The 20434-nt window shown below is 38.4% G+C and overlaps 1 protein-coding gene across 4 annotated transcripts; it reads right to left on the bottom strand.

Moving 5' to 3' along the window:
• Positions 1 to 1344: 1344 nt before the first annotated feature.
• Positions 1345 to 20391, bottom strand: CROT (carnitine O-octanoyltransferase). Of its 4 annotated transcripts, none has more exons than XM_058833066.1 (17): positions 20258 to 20391; positions 19521 to 19729; positions 13686 to 13810; positions 12534 to 12715; positions 12226 to 12350; positions 11504 to 11612; positions 9930 to 10023; positions 9711 to 9836; positions 9171 to 9272; positions 8482 to 8565; positions 8271 to 8378; positions 7894 to 8024; positions 6456 to 6579; positions 4509 to 4587; positions 3620 to 3713; positions 3339 to 3458; positions 1345 to 2278 (listed from the first exon to the last, which is right to left on the bottom strand). In XM_058833066.1, the coding sequence occupies exons 2-17, from the start codon at positions 19633 to 19635 to the stop codon at positions 2158 to 2160; spliced, it is 1839 nt and encodes a 612-aa protein (XP_058689049.1). In that variant the 5' UTR covers positions 19636 to 19729; positions 20258 to 20391; the 3' UTR covers positions 1345 to 2157. The 4 variants fall into 4 exon arrangements, with proteins under 4 accessions (XP_058689049.1, XP_058689048.1, XP_058689050.1 ...); XM_058833065.1 differs by having other exon boundaries at positions 20281 to 20389; XM_058833067.1 differs by lacking the exon at positions 20258 to 20391 and adding an exon at positions 20223 to 20246.
• Positions 20392 to 20434: the final 43 nt, after the last annotated feature.

Genomic DNA, 20434 nt, shown 5'->3' with positions numbered 1-20434 from the left:
TTGCTAACCAATAAGAGTTTCCTTTTTGTACTTTCCATGTATCAGTCTATAAAAAAGACCTGAAGCAATAAACTAAGAGAAAATCTCCTGATTGACTCCTGAGAGAGTCTGTGTCGTTCTTTTCGCCATTCCTAATAGAGCGACAGCACTGAGTTTGGAATTTCTCTTTTAGAAGTTTGGAAAAACTTCTGATTTTCAAAAAACGCTGAGAATATACCCTCTGAAAGATAATTTCTCTGTTCTTGAGAACAGAGGCACTGGAGATGAAATGTTTTACACAACAAGGAAATTAATACCACATTCATGAATTCATGCATCCACAGAACATAACAAACAGCCCTAACAACTCATAATTTAAATTTGTTCTCCCTGGATACTCTTCTGGCTTCAGTTTCTCTAGGCAAGGCTCAGACTGTGTCAGCTGAAGAGGAAATTCTGGTTATGCTGGTGATTGAATGCCATTTTCTCAATGATTCACTTTCTTCCTTCTTCTGGACTTCTGTCAGGATTGCTATGTTCCCAGAAATCCTCAGAAAGGCAAGAGTAGGTGTAGAGAAAATAAATGCAAATAAATGCAAAATTACACCTTTCATCAGACTTCAGACTGTTTTGAATGAATGTTCAAAGCAAACTGTCCTTATCACAACTGCAACCAAGTTTACTAACCAGTTTCACCCCAATTGAGGTGACAAAACTTATTAAAATAAAGAACAAAAATAATCACACATAACTTAATCCAAAATCCTAATCTATCTCACAGAAATCACAGCATCATAAAGACACAGGCTTTACTGCCCTATGAGATTTCAGGAAGTCATGTACCTCTGAGAAAGAGGGTGGGTTATTACTAGCATTGCAGAACAGGGATGGATTCTTTCTCTATATGAGTTTTGGAAGATCTCAAACTATTAAACACTGAATGATTACCAGATGTAATTGAGACAAGATGTACAGGTAGCTCAGTAAAGGAAAGAAAATAAAGGCTGAAATGAGGAGACCATTTTTTGAGGCAACAAGACACAGTGTAACACACCCGGGACTGTAGAGAAGTGTCAGGCATTGATGGAGAAAATCAAAAAGGGAAGTGTTCTTGCTACTGTGGACAAAAACATACAACAGAGCTTCCAGAGAGCAAAGAGACTGGCTCCATGATAGCTGAAAGTTGAGTTGTTTCTATAAAATAATTAATAGTATTTGATCTCTCTGAAACTCTAAAAGCTAGAGAAAAAACAATGGGTACTTCAGAATCTCTGTTTCAAATTCACCTGTCACCAAGATCATCTTTCTCTCACAATGTTGCTATACTATGTTAAACAGTCCAGCCATAAATTAATTAAGACAAGGTTGATTTTTAGAAAATTTTATTTCTGTAACAGGGAAATACAAAGTTGCTCAGAGGAATCAAGTATTAAAATCCTGAGAACCATATCAAACTGTATTCAGTGCTTACTTTTATTGTGCATTATTAGTGTAAAGCAGCAAATATTCACAGTTCATTAGAGAATGAAAACTGAGAAATTTGAAACTCATTCTGCTTTCTTCTTTATTAATTTGTGATTCTTTTTCAAAATACTTCGAACTGTAGTGCTCTCATACTGCAAATGTTGTGGGAACATCCCCATTAATGGATACAACATTTATTTGGTATAATCCTGATAGCAAAAAATGAAAGGTTACTTACAAAATACCACATCACCTGATGGAGGCAGCCCTTCTGTTTCATTAACCACTCTGAATAGGAAGCATAATCGCATAAGAGGATAGTGTGGTTACTTTTGAGTACACAGTTAAGTGCTCCACTGGCATAAACACTATCAGTAGACTACAAACTATTCTACATGTGACTACTAAGGTCATAAATACAGGTCTTCCATCAATTTTCCACTCCAACATCTCATCCCTAAGTATGTTTGCATTGTTGTGGCATATTTTAATATTGCATAGTTCTACACAGATAAGGTACTACTACTTGCATTGCTCTTGCAAATGGCTACATTATTCTTAAATGGGTATTGTTACCACAGTAAATCTCATAAAAATATATGTCACATAGATCATTAAATGTCTTGAATATAACAGTATTCTTGAGTAGCATTTCATTTTTAAGCACTACATACAACCTGTGAGCTTGCAAAGCCTCTTACATCATTATCAAGCTTACAGCTGAGCTGTAACTGTTAACTGCAGGACATCATGAAAACACTGGAACAGAGTTCTGCACAGCACTTCTGCATCAGTCTCTGGACAGGATTTCCAAGAAGAACAGGAAGTAACAATCCTACCAATACAGAAAACAGTGAAGTCACTGTGCTTAATTGTCAGGGTCTAGGACAAAGTCACATGAATTGTCCCAAAATGTGGAATTATTGGCATAAATTCTGAAGTAAAAATTCTCACATAAACATACTGTCTCAACACTAACAGGACTCAGATCCTTAGTACCTTCATTAAGCAATAATGCTGACAGATCTTGAAATCAGATACTTTGATTTAAATACCTGCTACTACATACACAGAGACAAAACTTTTCTGCTTATATTTAAAAATGCTGTAAATTATATTTCTTCTTTTTCTGCAATTAATTTAAGGTTTTAGGTACTTCTCTTCTATTCATCTAATAAAAGGTATATCTTGATCTAGTTCTATTTATTTAAAGAGAGCCACAGATCAAAGTATTAATGGCTTGTCTTCTCAAACAGATTTGAATGGGCACACAACCCCTGCCTAGCTTGAGGAAAAAATCATTTGAATTACACCTAAACTAGCAATTTATCTCTACAAATTCTAACCAAAGTAGTTTTAGATTTCATAAAAAAGCAGTAATTTTTGTCCATAAGACCAGCTAAGCTGAAGTTGGATCTTCTCAAATTGTATGATTTTTTGAGAAGTGAAGCCAAATGTTTTAGCCTCTCCTTGTCAAAAAGGTCTCATCTGAGTCAAGATGTATGTCACTGCCAAGAGTGATGGGCAGTGTGCTCACGTGTCCTCTTATCTGCTCTAGCTCAGCCAAAAAGCACTGTTACATGTTACAAATGATCTCTAAAATGACAGCCTATTTTTAAGTCCTTCTGTTGCTCCCTTCTTTCACCTTCCCTACTCTTTATTTCTGCTTATTGTCAGTATTTTGGTGCTCACTTGTCTTCCACTACTCATTCTTCCTCCCACACATGCTTTCCCAGAATGTCAATGCCTCTATCCTCATGTATCTCACTTCTCAATCTCTTCTAACACATTCAGCCATATTTCTTTGGTATTTTCCTTTCCTTGTTCTAGTTATTAGCCACCTTTTCCTCTGTGACGAATGCAGAGCCATATCCAAAATGAAATTATATCCTTACCTGTCATCTCTAATTGAATAAAAAAAGCCATAGCCATGTTGTACCATAGGGAGTGCAGATCCACTAAACCTAGTGTAGCCAGTCAGACTAGTTGAAAGGACAAAATTCCCACCTCCTCCACTGTGAAACAACACAAAACAAAAGCAGCACTTTTAAAAATAATTTAAAACAAAGTGAGTTTTATGAAACAGTTATTTTGTTGTATAGATCAAGACATCAGCACAAAGGCCTTGGTATCAAGAAATACATACAGCTTCCCATGGGACAAGAAGATGAATTACCTGGCTGTGAAGGCCTTATCCCCATACAATTCTGGCACCGGCAGTCCTTGCTCCTGTGCTATGAGCAGGAGACCCAGAAGATGACGATCAAAGCCTGTCCAATAAATGCAAATACTGAATCATTAACAGCAGTGTTCCAAGTTTTTCTGCTTCTTCTGGTCTGGATAGCTGGGAGCTCTAATAGCAGTTGAAGGACAGATGAACAACAGCATCATATTGTAGCATCCAAAAACATTTCCCACATATTTGATCTAAGAGGTCTTTCACACATTCAAGTTGCAGCACTGAGCTCAAAAGCAAATGACTTAAGTAATAGGGATGCAGCACAGTTCCTGAGGAAAACAAAACCCAAGAAAACTCCCACTTCAGTCAAGGAGGAAGATTTCCCCACACTGGAAGTGGCCCATGGGCAATGTCAACACAGCAAAAAAGCTTTCAGGGCCACAAGTGCTCTGAATTGTGTTAACACACCAAGAAGGCTGGAGAGAGTATGAGGCTCATCAGGTTCATTTCCCAACTACCCTTTTTTTATTCACAGAATAGTGTACAGCACTAACACAGCTGGGGTAGAATCTCACCCAAATCTCACCTGTGTCCTAAAGACCACCTTTTTCACTTTTCAGCCAAGCACATATTCAACTGGAAGGTATTCCAAAGTAATGTTTAACTGGGCAGAAAAAACACTGAATAATATTCCAAGTAAACATATTTCTGGGGTACAAGGATGGGTGCAAGGACTAGTTCTTTCCCCCAGAATTAAAGTATAAAATGTTAAGAGGTAGTTTTTATTCAGGTTGAAAATAAGGAGACAGAGAAAATGTACTAGCATACAATGATATTCCCTTTTCACCCACATGAAAAAGACCCAAAAATGTTGATCCAAGAGTACCTTTTCCATTTTCACATTCCTTCCTCATTTTGTTGTGCTTTGCAAATGCCTTGTGCATCAGTTGTAGCCGCTGATAATTCTGTAAAGTAGGGCAGAGACAGGATTAAAAAAAAAAAAAAAAGAAAAAAGAGAAAGAGAGAAAAAGAAAAATCAATCCAAATGAGTAACACATCAGCAATCACAGATCAGCAGGTTTTTCCCTTTCATAGTTTCTAACAATTTTAGATAGAAGAAAATGGAGGAACTTGAAAGGTACATAATAACCTCTCTCAAACCCTTTCTCCCAAACCCAAATTCTCTTTTCAGGAAAATGTGCTTGTTTGTTCCCTGTATTGCTGTTCTCTTAATCAGATTGCTTTTGAACTGAACAATATTCTGAAACACATGCTCTTTCCCAAATAATCTGAAACAATGGAAAGGAAACATCACTCAGGAACTAGAGTGATCAAACCCTAAAGCCTTCTATAGTTCCACTTATTCAGAAGGACACTAGCTCCTACTAGGTGCATTCCCAAATCTTCTCTGCTGATTGCCAATTCTGCCCAACATTGTGGTTTTCTCAAGCTTATATTAAAACTTGTATATTAAAGTCAGAGAGAATACAAATAATATGGTTTTTGTAAAGGAGACCTTGAGAAACTGTCCTAGATGCTCAACATCTTGACTTCCAAGACCTTAAATCTTGATAGTTCTTTGACTACTTAAGAAGCACTATTTATCCTTTTATTCATCACACAAGAGGCTGCAGCAGACAATGTGAAACAAGGACAGCAGCCACTCAATTTGGATAAAAATCAAGCTACCAAGATGACAAGGGACAAAACAAAATTTAAGACAAAAGGATTATTTCAAAACATCTGACTTTAAGGTATTAAAAACTACATAAAGGCAGACTTCTAAGCACATTAATTTCAATACCATTGAACAGATCTTTTTAAGCTCCAGGAGTTAGTATCAAAAAAAGCAAAACAAAACAACAATAGGGAGCTATTTGGAGATGCTATGTAACATTACAAAGAGAAAAAGGCTACAGTTAGTGATGAAAGTTACGCACTGCTAGTAGTAGCAGTAATCACAGAAACCTGATAATTGGTTAGAAGGTAACTGAGGAGCAGGGAAATAATAGGAATTGATATTTGGAATAGAAAAGCAGATTTGGAAGATAGCCAGAAAGCTGAATTTTAAAACTGCAGTGCGTGCCAAAAGAAACCAATGAAGACCAGGAAAATGTGCTTTTAAAGGTCAGAATTATTAATCGCACATGCTTTCTGACAGCTGTCTTCCTCAATGTTTTTCAGATGCATGAATAATATTGAAACTTTGATTTTTTTAAAGATGTATTTCCCTTTGTCTCAAAAACCTTTGCCTTGCTTAATTTCTCAGGCTCTGAGAATGTACAGCGAGGGCAACAGAAAGAGCTTTAGTAGAGCTCTTGCTTGGCAAGCAAGGCATGATCTGCTTTGCCAGCCAAGCACCAGAGGGTAGTTGCTGAGGAAAGAAAAGATCTCTGGTTCAGCAAACTCTGGAATACCCTCCTGTTACCACTAAGACACAAACATCTTTCAATCTTGCTCTCAGATGCAACTATTAGATACACACTTCCTGAGTTCACTTGAAAATTAAAACAACAGAACAACAGCAGAATACTTTGGTTCCAACCTAGTAACTTTTGAAGGTGTGAAATAAATCAGTGTGAATGTAATTTGAGACAGTTACATTATTGAACCCAAAAGGTAAATAACACAGAAAACCCAGCAAGCCCACAAATGACAACATATCTCAGTCACAATGACCAGAATCAGAGTTCAAACAACCCAACATTTGAAATTTGTCTCCCTGGAAAGGTGCCAACTCCCATCAATGAGACAACAGAAAAACAAGTTTGAAGTGGTTCAGATGAGAGGCCTTGTAAATACATAGTAATTAATGTAGGATTTCAGTATTTACACTGTCAGAAGGATCCAGCATGGACTTGCACCACTCCACTGCTTCCACAGTACATGGTCTTATGGTCTCTGTGCGGCCATGATAGAAACGTCTGGTCATGGCAGTTTCGTAACAGCAGCCCGGACTAAGAACAAAAAAGAGGGAAGAGTGTCTCATTAACTCAACAAAACTATTTGCTATCTGGAGGACTAAAGGAGTCCTGCAAAAGATCTTGCACATCCAGCTCAGTTACAAGTACCAGAAACCCATTAATTTTTTTAAACTTATATTTCTGAAAAAGAACCACAAAGCAATTCTATGTGCTTTTATGGGACAGATGACTGAAAAAAAGTGCCAGTACTATAATCATACCTTGAAAAGATTGCATTGCCATGGAGAGTTTATAAGGACTACAGATCTACCAGCCTCTAGCAAAAATAGCTGAAATTACACAAGCTTTAGTTTCACTGTATACTTCCACCTACACCATCCAAGCCCTCATAAATTAAGAGACACATTTGAAATAAAGCAGTGTGTTCCAAAGCATTTAGAGGGAAAAGGTCAAAACCTTCTCTGCTGCATACTGACAGCCATCCAGTTTTTACATGGAGCAACTCCAGCTCTATGACAGTCTACCACTTAATAGACAACCTCCATGAAACACACTTGCATGTTTACAACAGACCAAGGCTATTTTAGTCAGATAATTAGTGTCCTGATGTTTAGCAAATCAAGATCTAACAACCTTTGTTATAATGAGCTACATCTCGCCAGTGACTAAGCATCACACTCCTATGATGAAACCCTCCTCTTTCTGAAGCAAGAAATACTCTGCTGGTCAGTAATGACTTACTCAAGGCATAAGGAATACTAGGTAGCAAACAAAAATTTGGGAGCACCAATAACAAGAGTAACACCTTTTAATCAATAATACAGAATGAAATGGCACATCCAGAAATGTAGAGGCAGGTACTTGAATGGTCACTGTCTCCACCCCTATTACTCTGCCCAAACCTTCACATCCAATATTGCTCAAGAAAAAGACACATTGAAGTTTGTGAGGCCTTTTACAGACTTCGAAAACTAAACATTTTACTGATGACTGTCACATGCTACAGACAAAACTCTCTTTTACATTTAGGCAACTATTTGACATTAGAGAATCCTGACCCACTGTGCATTTTGTGTTCACCCACGTGTTTCCTCTGTATGGCCCAAGTTCAAGTTTTCGTGGTCTGTGTTCTACCATCCATTTCATAATATGTATATGTATTATCCCTATGGGCACAAGAACACAATTCTTCTGAAGCAAGTATGGCTCTATGCAACTGTTACTGCAAAAAGCCCTTAGTTCTTCATTCTTACATCTCCATGGCAAATTACATACTAAGGTTGCAAAGCCACCACACACCTCTACTCAAGAAACTAGTTTTTTACTCCTAATCTGGTATTCTCTTACCGTCCATGGCATTTGTAATAAGCAAGCTGAAGAGCAAGCTGCACAAATGTATCAGGATGAAGTTTCCTCTTTCTAATCAATGCTTTGCCAAAGGATGTGAAGGCGTAAGACACCAGCTGCAAGTCAGACACCTGTCATAGCAAAGGAGGAAAAACAACAGAAGTCAAGAAATATCACAACTTGGTCCACTGCAAATAAAACACACTCAACATAAACCACAACAAAACAAATTTGACCACGGTGTTAAATTCATCACTTAATAAGTAACATTCATTCCTGTTTTCCAGCAGGAAAAAAAGACCAACTAAAAATATGTAAATAGAATGAAAAAAAAAAAAGTATCAGTAACAACTAAGAGAACCAAGAGTAAATTTCACCTTCTTGTAATACAATTCTTTAGTACATCCAATTTCATTTATTATTTTTGGATCCACGGTGAATACAAGTTCCTCTGGAAATGGAATATCCCTCACATTATCTGATCCCTGGAAAGATGAAGACAGAAAGAAAGACACAAAGCCAGAAAATGTTATCCATAAGAAAAGACACATTAACTGATGAGCGTGAATTTTTATAAAGGATAGATACCTTCCATTTTCCCTCATTTTCAATAATCTTCTTTTCAGCAAAAGATAACATGGTAATTAAAGCCATGGCATCAAAAGGAGAATGCTAGAATCAAATAAGAAAAGATATTACATTACTTTGCATAACAGCAAGAAGATCAAACTCTTCCACTTTTTTCCCTGTGCTATTCATTTTCCTGCAGACCAACAGCTTTACTGTGCAGTGTTGGACTTGTTTTATAGTTCTGCAATAAACATAGAAATATTCTAAGTCCACTCACAATTTTAACTGCTCCACAGTTAAATGTACTACTGCCATGAAAAGGCAGGTTTAAAGAAAAATATAAGCCCTTCTGGCCATGCAATAATGAGTTTAAAATAAAGTAAGTTTAAATGGATACATCAGGCAGGGAGTTAATTTTAAGCCTTTTCGTGCATTGTATTTTTTCCTTTTGGAATTCCTCATTAAATACTTTCAGAAATAAAATTATGACTTCAGATGCCACTGCTAATTCAAGTATGGTATACTAGAAAACACCACAAGAGAGCAAAGAACATGAGAAAGCAGACTGCTTTTGGGAACTTAGCAGAGCAGATGCCAGGTAAACAAGGCTATACTAAAGAATAACACATTAAGCACTTAAAATAATACTCTTAAGGGGGAAATTCAGTAAATAAATACTCAGAAGATGGAAAAAAAAATTAACTTACATCACAGAATGCACTACAGGTTCCATTGGAAAAGAATATGCTGTTGTAGGATTTATCTCCCCAGCGCACAGTTGGATCACCTGTCAGCCCCAGCCTTGTAAGCTAAAACAGAAGAAACACACTGTGGAGTCTAAAAAACACCAAGAACACTGATGATCTTTGTAAGCTAAGTCTAGTCTACTTTAAGATGGCAAGACCTCCCTGACACATGATATCTTCATCCAGTTCAAAATGAAACATGATTATAGGGCTAACTTATTAATTAGAAGTGTGATAAAAAGTTAATGACTGTCTTTGAAGACCCCGAAGGATAGAGAACTAAAAATTTATGAAGGTAGATTTCAACCATTCCCACTTACAATGTCCTAATGATTAGAACTATTTAAGTTTTCCTACAGATTAAAAAAGTCCTTTTTTTGCATATTTATCTGCTTCATTTTTACAGTTCTGAAAGAGCAAGAGGAGCTACTTCTGTATATATGTAGGAGAAATTTTTATGTAAAGATGATCAGATATGAATTATCAAAAATTCTCAGTTACCTCTGTGTAGTCCTCAGGAGTTGCATGGGGACTAGAATCATCAAGGCCAACCACAAACAAACTTCTCTGAATTTTTTCCAGAAGAGTTAAGTTCTTTGGATCAAGATGAATCAAATATTCCCGTAACTAGAAGGCATAAAAAGACAAAGCTAAGTGAAATAGTATTTTTCCAGTGATCGCAATGCTTTTCCCAGGAATCAGCTGCTGAAGTATTCCTACCTCTGCCCATTTTGTCCTTTCATTGCTTGTTAGGGATGCCAGTCCTGGTCCATCTGGTTCATTATAGCATCTCTTCTGTATATACGTAAGTTGCCTTTAAAAAGATTTCAAAAACTGAAGTTAACAACAGATGGAGACAAGCTAAAAGTCACCTTGCGTCTCTCTCTCTCTTTTTTACAAAGCTGGAATTTTGGGTTGGCATTCACAAGCCAATGTGAAATTTCAGGAAGCATGAATCAGCTCACCTAGATTTTAAAGACAATTGAAGACCTGCTCAGCTTTCAGTCACTCAGCACCTACGAGCCTAGTACAAACACACATAAACAATCGTAGTGCTGAAGCGTTATTACACGCTTAATTTAAAATTAGATTTAAGACTTCAATAGGTTGAAGATTCTCAACAGGTTGAGACTTTTCAGAGCAGCAGACACCTGCTATACTGCAGCTTTTACAGTAACTAATCATATACAGGGCAAACTTTCCCCTCAAGATAAATCTTAAAGCAGAACACTAGCTACAGTACATCCTGAATGTAGAGTCTGAACTACACAAGAGCAATTCTCTTCCTACCTTTTCCTTTAGAAGAAAAATTAACAGAGGGGTAAGTTATAGTTTGCAAATTCAGTTTTTCACATGCTGTTCTCAATGTTAAAGAAATTCCATGAATTACAGGCATGTAATCTGGTTTGTTCTTTGTTTTGGCACTCTTGCCTATTAAATTCCACTACTGATCAATAGTTACATAGTATCAAATATATAAGACACCCATTATGAGGTTACAAAAATAAAGCCAAACAAAAAAAGCCCCACCAAACCAAACTCAACCTGCCTTTCCTACAGACAATAGGTTTAGGGGGTTTTGTCTGTATTCCAAGTGCTCATTTCTTTGTTACTGGCTTTACTTAACAGGTACAACTACAAAAATTAGAAACGGCTATGTTAAAATATTAGGCATTAAAGTACCAGATTATTTTTAAAAAGTGATTTTTAGCTTCTCTAGTTAGGTTTGTCTTTCCTGAGGAATTTGGCCATCCACTTTTTGCCAATTTTAATTACAAGCCTTCTGTTGTGCACTATAAGCAGCATTTTGACAACTGCATTAAGTTATTCCCTGTCAAAATTAATAACCCTTCTTTAGTAAAGAGATGCATATAGATCCCAAATCTACAGACTTATGCTGAAACTACATCTGTATGTAACAAAAGAGTTCAACACACGAGAGTGCCTCAACTTTGATTAAGTAGCACTGTGGATTGTACATGGAAGGAATGATGACAGTTGTAATCCTAATTCCATGTAAAGAAACCATAAAAAAGGTATTTCCTACTGAAGGTATTTTCTTCTTTCAGCCCTTCTGTATGATGCTCTACACATGTGCTACAATAGTACATGGAAAGAAGCTGCCATCCACTGAACAAGGATTTACTCAAATCTGAACCTTTCAGCTAAAGGAGAAGCTGTCGTCTCTCTCACACCTAATTCTTTGGGGTTAAAGGAATGGAAAAAAAAAAAAAAAGCCTCTTTGGTACATAGCTTAAATAAGACAACTCATTTAAAATAAACATTTTGAAAACCTGAAAATCTCTGGAGGAGTCAGGATGCTGCCTTCATGCACAGCATCAAATGCAAATACTCGACCTCGACACAGGACTATCAAGTGAGATGGACATTCACCTTCAGCCTCTGAAACAAAAAACATTAAAATAAATTAAAAAAAACCCAGTAAATAAATAAAAGTAAGTAAATAAATGAAAATCCAACCTTGGGGATAAAGTAACAGATACAGAACAAACTCAGCAAGTCCTACAGACTCTTTTTTGCTCAATTCTACAAACTTGAAGACATTTCAAAAGCCAACAGAAGTCACACATAACTTTCACTGTTATAAACTACTTCAAGTCATTTTCATCTAGGAGCAAATTGCATTTATTTGCATCTCTTGTAGCCAGGAACTCCCTCTGCTGAAATGAGTGTTCCTTGCTGAATCCACACAGAACACACAGAATTTGTCTTTCATCAATTCTTAATGCTGGTATGCTTATTATAGGCATCAGGCTGGTAACACACAATTTGAAGCAGAGCTCTCTTTTACTCTTATTTGATAAGGACTAAATATTGGACCAAAGAGGGCATTTGTAGATGAGACACCTTCTTTGCTTCATTATATAAACATCCTACAACCAGTAGCTGATTTAGTGCTCAAGAAAGCAAGAATTTTATGGTTAAACTGACCAGTCCTTTAGCATATTAATAAAAATCATTTGCTTGTATTAACCCCAAATTTTCATTTGTTTACCAGTTTTAAAATAACTGCTGAGAGAGTCTCTGGTAAGTCCAGGAATTTTGCAAGTGCAGAAGAGCATTCGAAATTGGTTCATGTCCAGAACAGTATTCCCAGATCTCTCTATGGCAACCTTCTCTCTGTAATAACAAACACAGCAACATTAAGCAAGAGACATTACAATGACTGAATTAAATCAAGGTAAGACAAACCTGTCTATTACAGCAAAGAATGCATGCCAATGGACATAAACATGCATATGCAATTAAGGGACACACAGACCATCAATATGTAGGATCAGTTATTTTTTCTTAAAGTCTTACGTTCGTAATAGATCCCAGTATTTCAGGGTGTGCCATATATTTACACAGGCTCTGTCTATCTGAGTGCCCTCTTTTGGTGGCCAGCAGTGTTCAATATAGGGACCAGGGCCTCCCATGTTACAGTGTATTTGTGTTGAGATGCGAAGATCAAGATAAGCCACATTCAGCCACCAGTCCTCCAGCTGAAATGAAAAATGTTTAACATCAGAACTTATGTTATTCACTAATTTGTTAATAATTACATGACTGTTTAACTGTCTGCTTTTTACTTTTTTATTTTAATATTCTGAATAGTAGGTCCTATATAACTCAAGGCAGAACAGTGGCTCAAAACTAACTGTTAAAGATAATGACACATTTAGCTTCTCTGTTTTCAAGCTTGAAATAAAATTCAATGCAGCTTAAGAATTTTAAACTGTAAATTATGGTATTTCTTCCCTGATAGTCATCATCTTAAACCCTTGCAGATGTCAGTTGTGGCTGCTGTGAATATCTCAGACTACTCTGTGAAGAACAGAAGGAAACTAGACTTGTGTTGAGAAGGGATCTGAGAGAGACAGTTCATAATGTACATTTTCTGCCACCATCTGAAAATCCCCATTCTGGAGTGTCTTGTTAGGATTTAGAAAGCCCTCATGAATTCCACTTGCTAATGCTCTTCCTTGTATCTCTTTCTCTGTTGAAAGATAACTTTTAAATGCTACCACATAGATTCCTTATGGGAAGAAAAAGAAAGAAACCAAACTCTGAATTCCAGGGTTGGTTTTGTTGGGTTTTGTTTGTTTGTTTGTGGTTTTCGTTGGTAGGTTTTTTGGGGTTTTTGTTTGTTTTTGATTTTTTTCCAGCATGGAGAGAGAAGGCACAGATGTCATAGAAGAAGAGAGTGACAGATAAAGCATTCAAAAGTTGGCAAATAACTTTAAATTTCAGTTAGTGAGCTCTCTTAGCCACTCAGTTTTGAAAAGAACCAAATGACATCTACGTAAGTGAAAGAGTTCATATCCACAGGTCAAGTGGCAGATGTAAGGAAGATCTGAAGATTTAAAATAGTGAAATGATCCTTTGAATTACATCCTGAATAACCAACTTTCTACAAGTTGAAATAAGACTTCTTATATTGAATTACGATTTCTTACATATCTAAATACGCACCCAATTCCTTCTCATTTTAGCTCTTTCCAGTAATTTCTGATGCAACTCTTTTCCAATGCCATTTTCAAATTTTTTAACTATATCCTCAGTTCTTTGATATTCTTCTTGATTTAAAAATGGCTTCACTGTAAAAAGAAAATGTTTTTATTTTAAAGACAATTGTACACTAAGATTTATTCCAAGATTCAGATATCCACAAGCAAAGGAATGAATGAAAATTCATTTTTCTAAAACAAGTATTTGAAGGGAAAACACCTCTTAAATGCCTCTCAAATATCTGTATATAAATCAGTATGTACTAATAAAACATAAATATATACATTTAAATAAATACAGATGATAGCAGATTAAAGTAACTGCTGAAAAGCTGAAATACCTAACAGATAACTAAATCAAATATATTTACCTCTGCAAATACTATGGAGTTCTTCCAAGTAATTAAATTTACAGGAACTTTGTAAAATAAAATTGCAAACATTGAGCATACATGTCTGCCACCCTACTGCACCAACTACAAGCTAGTTGCCTGTATTTCCAAGTCCAGTCATGGTCCACAAGCAACTTGCCCACCAATTCTCATTCACTGTCCCTGTGTTATATCCACCTTTGATTGATAGCAAATGCAGTTACTGGTAGACAGTTTTTCTGTTTTTAAATCCTTTTGGATTTCTCTCAGATCATGTGCATTATAGGCCAAAGACCTCCATGAACATCTGCAAAACTAATTGTTATTTTAATCTAAAAACTCCTTGAAGACTTTTTACCATGAAATCTATGGTAAATAACAGCCACTGCTGAAGTCTTTCCATACAGGCACATTTCATTTCTTTCTTATACTCACCTGGCATACAATGTATTTTCTGTTATATTTATACTTAGATTGTGAAGTCAGTGGGAAACAGAATGGAGGGTTGTGTGTGAGGTGTGTTTTTGGTGATTCAGTGCCTACACAATGAGGTCCAAGTAATTTTTGAGGCTGCTGGACACTACCATTAGTTTATTTCTCGTTTGCCTTGCTACCGGTAACCCTATAATGGATTTATACCTGTTAAGAAACAAAGCAAGATACACAATTACAAAAATTCAAACAAGTATCTGCATCATCTCTTATCTTTTGCAAGCAGCAACCAAGTTTCAGCACGGCAAGGTCTCAAACACTTACTTAACCTAAGTATTAAATCTTAACTCCATCTTGCTGCAATCATGCCTGCTTGCCTGCAACCACTATTTTTCTCTTCCTCATAAATCTAGAGATTATCTTGTCCAGCACTTCATCTCAGTAGGGTCAGTTACAGCAAGTTGCTTAGGACTGTGTTAGGTTTTAAGTATCTCCAAGGTTAAGACTCTACAACCATCTTGGAAGCAGCCTGTTCACTGCATGACCACTGTTGCAATAAGAAGAGTTTTCTTATATTAAAAAGGAATTTCTTGTATTTCAGTTTGTGCCCATCACCTCTTATTCTGTCATTGGATACTACTATGATGTCTGGCTCCATCTTTCTTACTCCTCCACAACAAGTAATCACACATATTGCAGATCTGTGCAATTCTAGCTTTCTCTGTTTCTCCACATGTGCCAGATAATCCAAGCCCTTAATCACTGTCACGGCCCCTCTCTGGGCTCACTTGAGTATGTTCATCTCTCGCTTGTACGGGGAGCCCAGAAACAGACACAGAACTACAGGTGTGTCCTCCCCAGCACTGAACTAAGGGAAAGGATCATCTTTCTGTACCCGCTGGCAATGTTCCTTCTGTAAGGAGCTCTGAAGACTACTGACATGCCTTGCTGCAAAGCCACATGCTGCTTCATGCTTAACTTCAAATCTACCAGATCCCAGGGGATATTCTGCATTCAGGCACTAGGCCCTAGCTTGTGCTTCTGTGGCAAGTTATACTCTCCTCTTTGAATGACTTGGGATTTCCCTGTGTTTGTTGAGCTTCATAAGGTTCCTGTGAGCCTGTTCCTCCAGCCTATCAAGCTCCCTCTGATGGCATAATAACCATCTGGTGTATCAGCTACTCCTTCCAGCTTTGGAAGCTCCTAAACTCAGAGTACACTCTGTCCCATCATGCATGTCCCATCACCACTAATGACCATATTAAAAATTACTGGACCCCGGTCTACACCATCAGAGACTGGCCTACAGCTGGCATATGCATTGCTGATCACAAACCATTGAGTCCAGCAGATGATACAATTTCCAGCTCATTTGACTGTCCTCTACCTAGTCCATACTTTATTAGTTCACCTGTGAAGATTGATCTGCCAGAAGCCTTGCTAAAGTCAATATACACAATATCGACTCTTTGTCCTTCATCCAGTGAGACAGTCAGTGAGACAGTCACCTCACCATAAAAGGCTACCATGTTGGTCAAGCAAAATTTCCTCTTCAGAAACCCATGCTGCCCATTCCCAATCACCGTCTTGTCCTTCATATGCTCAGAAATGGTTTTCATGATTACTTGCCTGGGATTCCCAGGAATTAAAGCAAGATTGATCAGCCTGTAGTCACCCAAATCTTCTTTCTTGTCCTTCCTGAAGACAACAGTAACATCTGCTTTCTTCCTTTCCTCAAGAACCCTCACCAGTAATCATGATCTTTCAAAGATTATCAGAAGTTGCCTCCCAAAGACAAAGACTAGCTCCCTCAGCACTTGTGGGCACATCTCAACAGAACCCACATAGTTTTTCATGTCAATCTGTTCAGTGCTGATCCTCTTCTATCAGGGGCAAGTCATCCTCACTCCTCTTCAAAATAATTCCATTTTAATCCTAATTATATAAGGCATTTCAGTATTTTGCACTACCTGTCCTAAGGTGAAAGAAAAGGATCCATTTTCAGATACATCCTGGTCTACTTATGGCACTCCACAACAATAATGCAAGTCCTGGTGATATATTTTCTATTCCACAGGACAGACATGGAGAGTGAGGGCCAAACATTACCTAAAAATGTGGTTTTAAACACATCCTGATAATCCTAGGTAGCAAGACAGAACATCTAGTTTCAAGTATTACCATACAATGCTTGTGTTTAAATTGCCAATGGGACCTCCAAAAACTATAACACCATCACAACTGGAAAGGTACCAGCACTTCCCTTACACTTCCACCAGAGATGATCAGCTGCGGACATTCAGGCAGTGCCTACCACATCTAGACCTCATCTAGATGCAGCTTTTATTCAGGTTACAAAGTCATTACAGAGCAATATTCACATAGAAAATGAAAACCAAGCAAAATTATTTGATTCTGGTCTCAATTCATAGAATCATTTAGGCTGGAAAAGAGCTGTCATTAGTTTAGTTGAACCACTAAAGGAGTGACTAAGATTGCAAGGGGACTGGAATGCACAATGAGATGAGGCTGAGAACTGTGTTTGTTGAGCTTACAAAGAGAATGCAAAGGAAGACTTTACTGCCCTCTTGAACTGAATGGGAAGTTCTGGTGAAGATAAACCATAGGTCCTCTCAGAGATGTAAAGAATTCAGGTAAGAGAAAAATGGAATAAAGGTGGAATACAGAAAATTCCTGACATGGAAAATGTGAAGTTTTTTGGGGTTTTTGGTTATTGCTGTTTTTTTTGGTTTGTTGGTTGTTTTTCTTCTCCCTCCCACAGTCATGAGGGTGACCAAACACCAGAACAGGTTACAAGGAAACAGTCTCCACCCTTTTAAGTAAACAAAACCGGACTAAGCAAGGCCTGAGCAACAGCAGTTGGACCAGCTTTGGGCAGAAATTTGGTCCAGATGAACTCTTCAAAATCTACATGATTCTATGACTACAGGGCCTCTTTCCATTTAAAAACTATTTAATCAGATGTAGAAGCAGCACTGTTAAGGAGCAGAACTTGGCCCATGTCCCACCAGATTTCAGTCAAACTTCTCTTGCATTTCTTCAGCCTACAGATCTTGTCTTTAGAAGATCGGCTCTGCCCATGGACAAGAAGTGTGCCATGAAAGATACCTTCAGCTGCATAGTTAAGAATCCCTCTGGGAAGCTGGAAGTTTGAGTTTTCATACTTTCGTGTTGAGTCTGTGTTCCTGAATCTCAGCCTCTGGGCTGGAAGGCTAAATAACATGGCTCTGGCCACCTTCTCTGCTTAAGGCTTACTTTCAGAACAGGGTTAGTCCTTAAAGAAGAGGTAGCAACAGTAAAGTCTTAAATAAGGCATATTCTGACACATACTTTGTCCAGCTTTTCTAGTTGGCTGGCCCTAAACAGACAAGTACTTTACCAGCAGGCACCTTGACTTATGTCAAGTGCCTGGAGTCTTCCTCCAACCAATGAAAGGTTTCCCAGGACTAATTTAAAGCCTCTACGAAGAATCATTTGGAGGTTCTGAATTGTTCTTCTGAAGCACCTCCTTTCCTTCACTCACATTTACAGATTAAAATTACAAGCTTAAGCAATTAAATTCACAAAGTTATGTCTAGAACTGTGCCCTGCACACTTTGACTTTAATGTATTTGTACAAGGGAAGATTGTGGCAAATGATGGGCAAACTTTTCTCCACCACCAGTGAGACTAAAGAAGAGCAACAGTGATCAAAATTATAGAACGAATTTGTACATGGAACAGTAATCAGCAACTAACTTCAGCATAAAAAAAAAAAAGGGACATGTGATAAGGTATTTATGAAAACAGAATCAGAAAACAAGAGCAAACAAACTCACTGTCAGATTTTCTCACTCCATAAGAGAGTTATTTATTAACCTGGAGAGACAGATGGGTTTACAAAACTAAACAGCAATTTTGTTATTGCAGGCTCTACTCTTGCAGCACAACTTTAATTAATCTGCATTACAGCCAAAAAGACAGTGCATTATTTTAGATACACATACACACACAACATTTTTGCTCAAAACCCACAACTTCAACATTCTGCATCAAAAAACAATGATGTAAGGAATGCCAAAGCAGGCCATTTCCAGTACTCAGAATAAATGGGAACTCTGAGTAAACTTCTGGAATTCTATTTTGGGGAAGGGAAAATTCGGTGTAGTATGCTTCTGCTAAGGAGAGAACTCCAAGTTTTACTTTGTTAGCATTTGTGTAATACCTGTAAGATGGTAAAACACAAAGTAGATGATCGAGGGAAAAAAATGCATGTCTCAGAGTCCTGAAAAGTATTGAAGAAATAATCTCAAGATACTCCATAATGTATTTTTGCCATTCCCAATATATAATAAAGAACTAAGCAGTCATTTATTCTTTATAAACAGAACTATACACTGATGTTGTTTTCAAAACTTTTCTGTTATGTTCTTTAGATTAGTCAACATATCAAGGCAGTAAATATCCAAGCTAAATTATGTGAAAATGCTCACCACTGCTTTTTCCTACTACTGTATAGTTAAGAAGTGCTCTTGCTCACCAATATTAAGTATGAAAAGTTTTAAATAACTGGGGCTTTTTTAAAGATCCTGGGCAAACACAGTTATAAACAAGCAGTTATGCAAACCAGAATTTGTAAGTGAAGTATCTTTCACCAGAACAGCTTTTTATTTTTTTGAGAAGGAAAAAAAAAAAAAAAAAAGTTAAAAAAAACCCAAACCACTCTCAAACCAAAAAGTTAAAATGTTAACCTTCCCACATGCCAAATTCCCTTGAAGAAAGGCATTAGGGATAAAACGGAAACTTTTATTCAAGTTGCACTGGGCACTTAATTTCCAGTTTAACGATTGAAAAAGACCTTTGTCACTCGAAGCTTGTCTGTATCCCACGCCCCAATTACAGTACAAGCTGTCTCTACAATCACTTAGCAAACATCTTCAGATTAGCATGGTTACAACAGCACATGACACGCTGCCATTACAACATTAAGTCATTACCTGCATCAAGATATTTACTCAAAGATTCATGAAGAGGAGGTACTGGCAGGGAAGGCAGAGAATCTTGGTACTGAAATGTTCGTTCCTCTGAGGATTCAAGCACTTGCTTTTCCATGTTGCAGATGTGCAGCACAACCAAGCAGACTATTCACGAAGCCCACGTTCGATGACGAATGTCCCCACACTGTTCTCTCCCCCGCTCCGGCCTCCTGCCATTTACACGGTAAAAGACAGATATCAGGAAGCGTTCCCCGACAAAGCACGGACAGAGGGTTTCTTTTTGGCTCGCAGCCACGAGAGGCACACACACAACAGGGGGAAACGACGACCGGGCGGCTTTCCCCAGCATGTCGCGATTAACCAGCTCGAGGACTGTCGATTTCTCTCCCGAGAATCAGCCAGTCAGCCCTGGGACACAGCCCAAGACTAGAGGAAATCTGGGGAAAAGGGAATCACCCCCCAGCCCAGTTGGCGGCCCTTCCGAGCCCCCCTGCAGACCCTCCCCAAGGTCCGAGCCCGAGCCCCGGCCGCATCCCGACCCCAGCGCTCCCCGGGCCGCTTGTGAAGCCCGCGACACCACAGCACTCTTTACAGCAGCTCAGGGCCCGCATCGAGAAAAGCCCGGGAGAGCCTCGGGCGGCTGGGGCCTGGGTGTAAGGAGACAGCCGAACCGAGCCCACCCCTCGCCCCACCACCGCGCACCCCAAGGAATGAGGACAGCAGGAACCATCACTCACACTAGCCCCGGATCCCTGCCCACCTCCCCGGCCGCCGCCCTCGCTCCTGTCCCAACTCCCAGCGGCTCCGGAAGCCGCGCGGGGCGGGGCGGGGCGGGGCGGGGCGGCCGCGGGGGCGTGAGGGGAGCGGCCTCGCCGGCCTCGCCGGCCTCGCCGGCCCCTGCGCTCTGGGCGCGC

Source organism: Poecile atricapillus, chromosome 2 (assembly GCF_030490865.1).
Source record: "Poecile atricapillus isolate bPoeAtr1 chromosome 2, bPoeAtr1.hap1, whole genome shotgun sequence".
NCBI classification, from domain to species: Eukaryota; Metazoa; Chordata; class Aves; order Passeriformes; family Paridae; genus Poecile; species Poecile atricapillus.
Note: the sequence above shows the minus strand (reverse complement) of the source record. Positions and strands in the feature narration are given on the sequence as shown.

Excerpts from the sequence above, each read along its gene's own strand:
- CROT (XM_058833066.1), bottom strand. The coding sequence starts at position 19,635 with ATGGAAAAGCAAGTGCTTGAATCCTCAGAGGAACGAACATTTCAGTAC. Across the intron at positions 10,024-11,503 it reads ACTCCTCCAGAGATTTTCAG|GCAACTTACGTATATACAGA; the intron begins GTTTTCAAAATG and ends ATCTTTTTAAAG. Across the intron at positions 2,279-3,338 it reads TATTCAATTAGAGATGACAG|GATTGTTACTTCCTGTTCTT; the intron begins GTAAGGATATAA and ends CTGTATTGGTAG.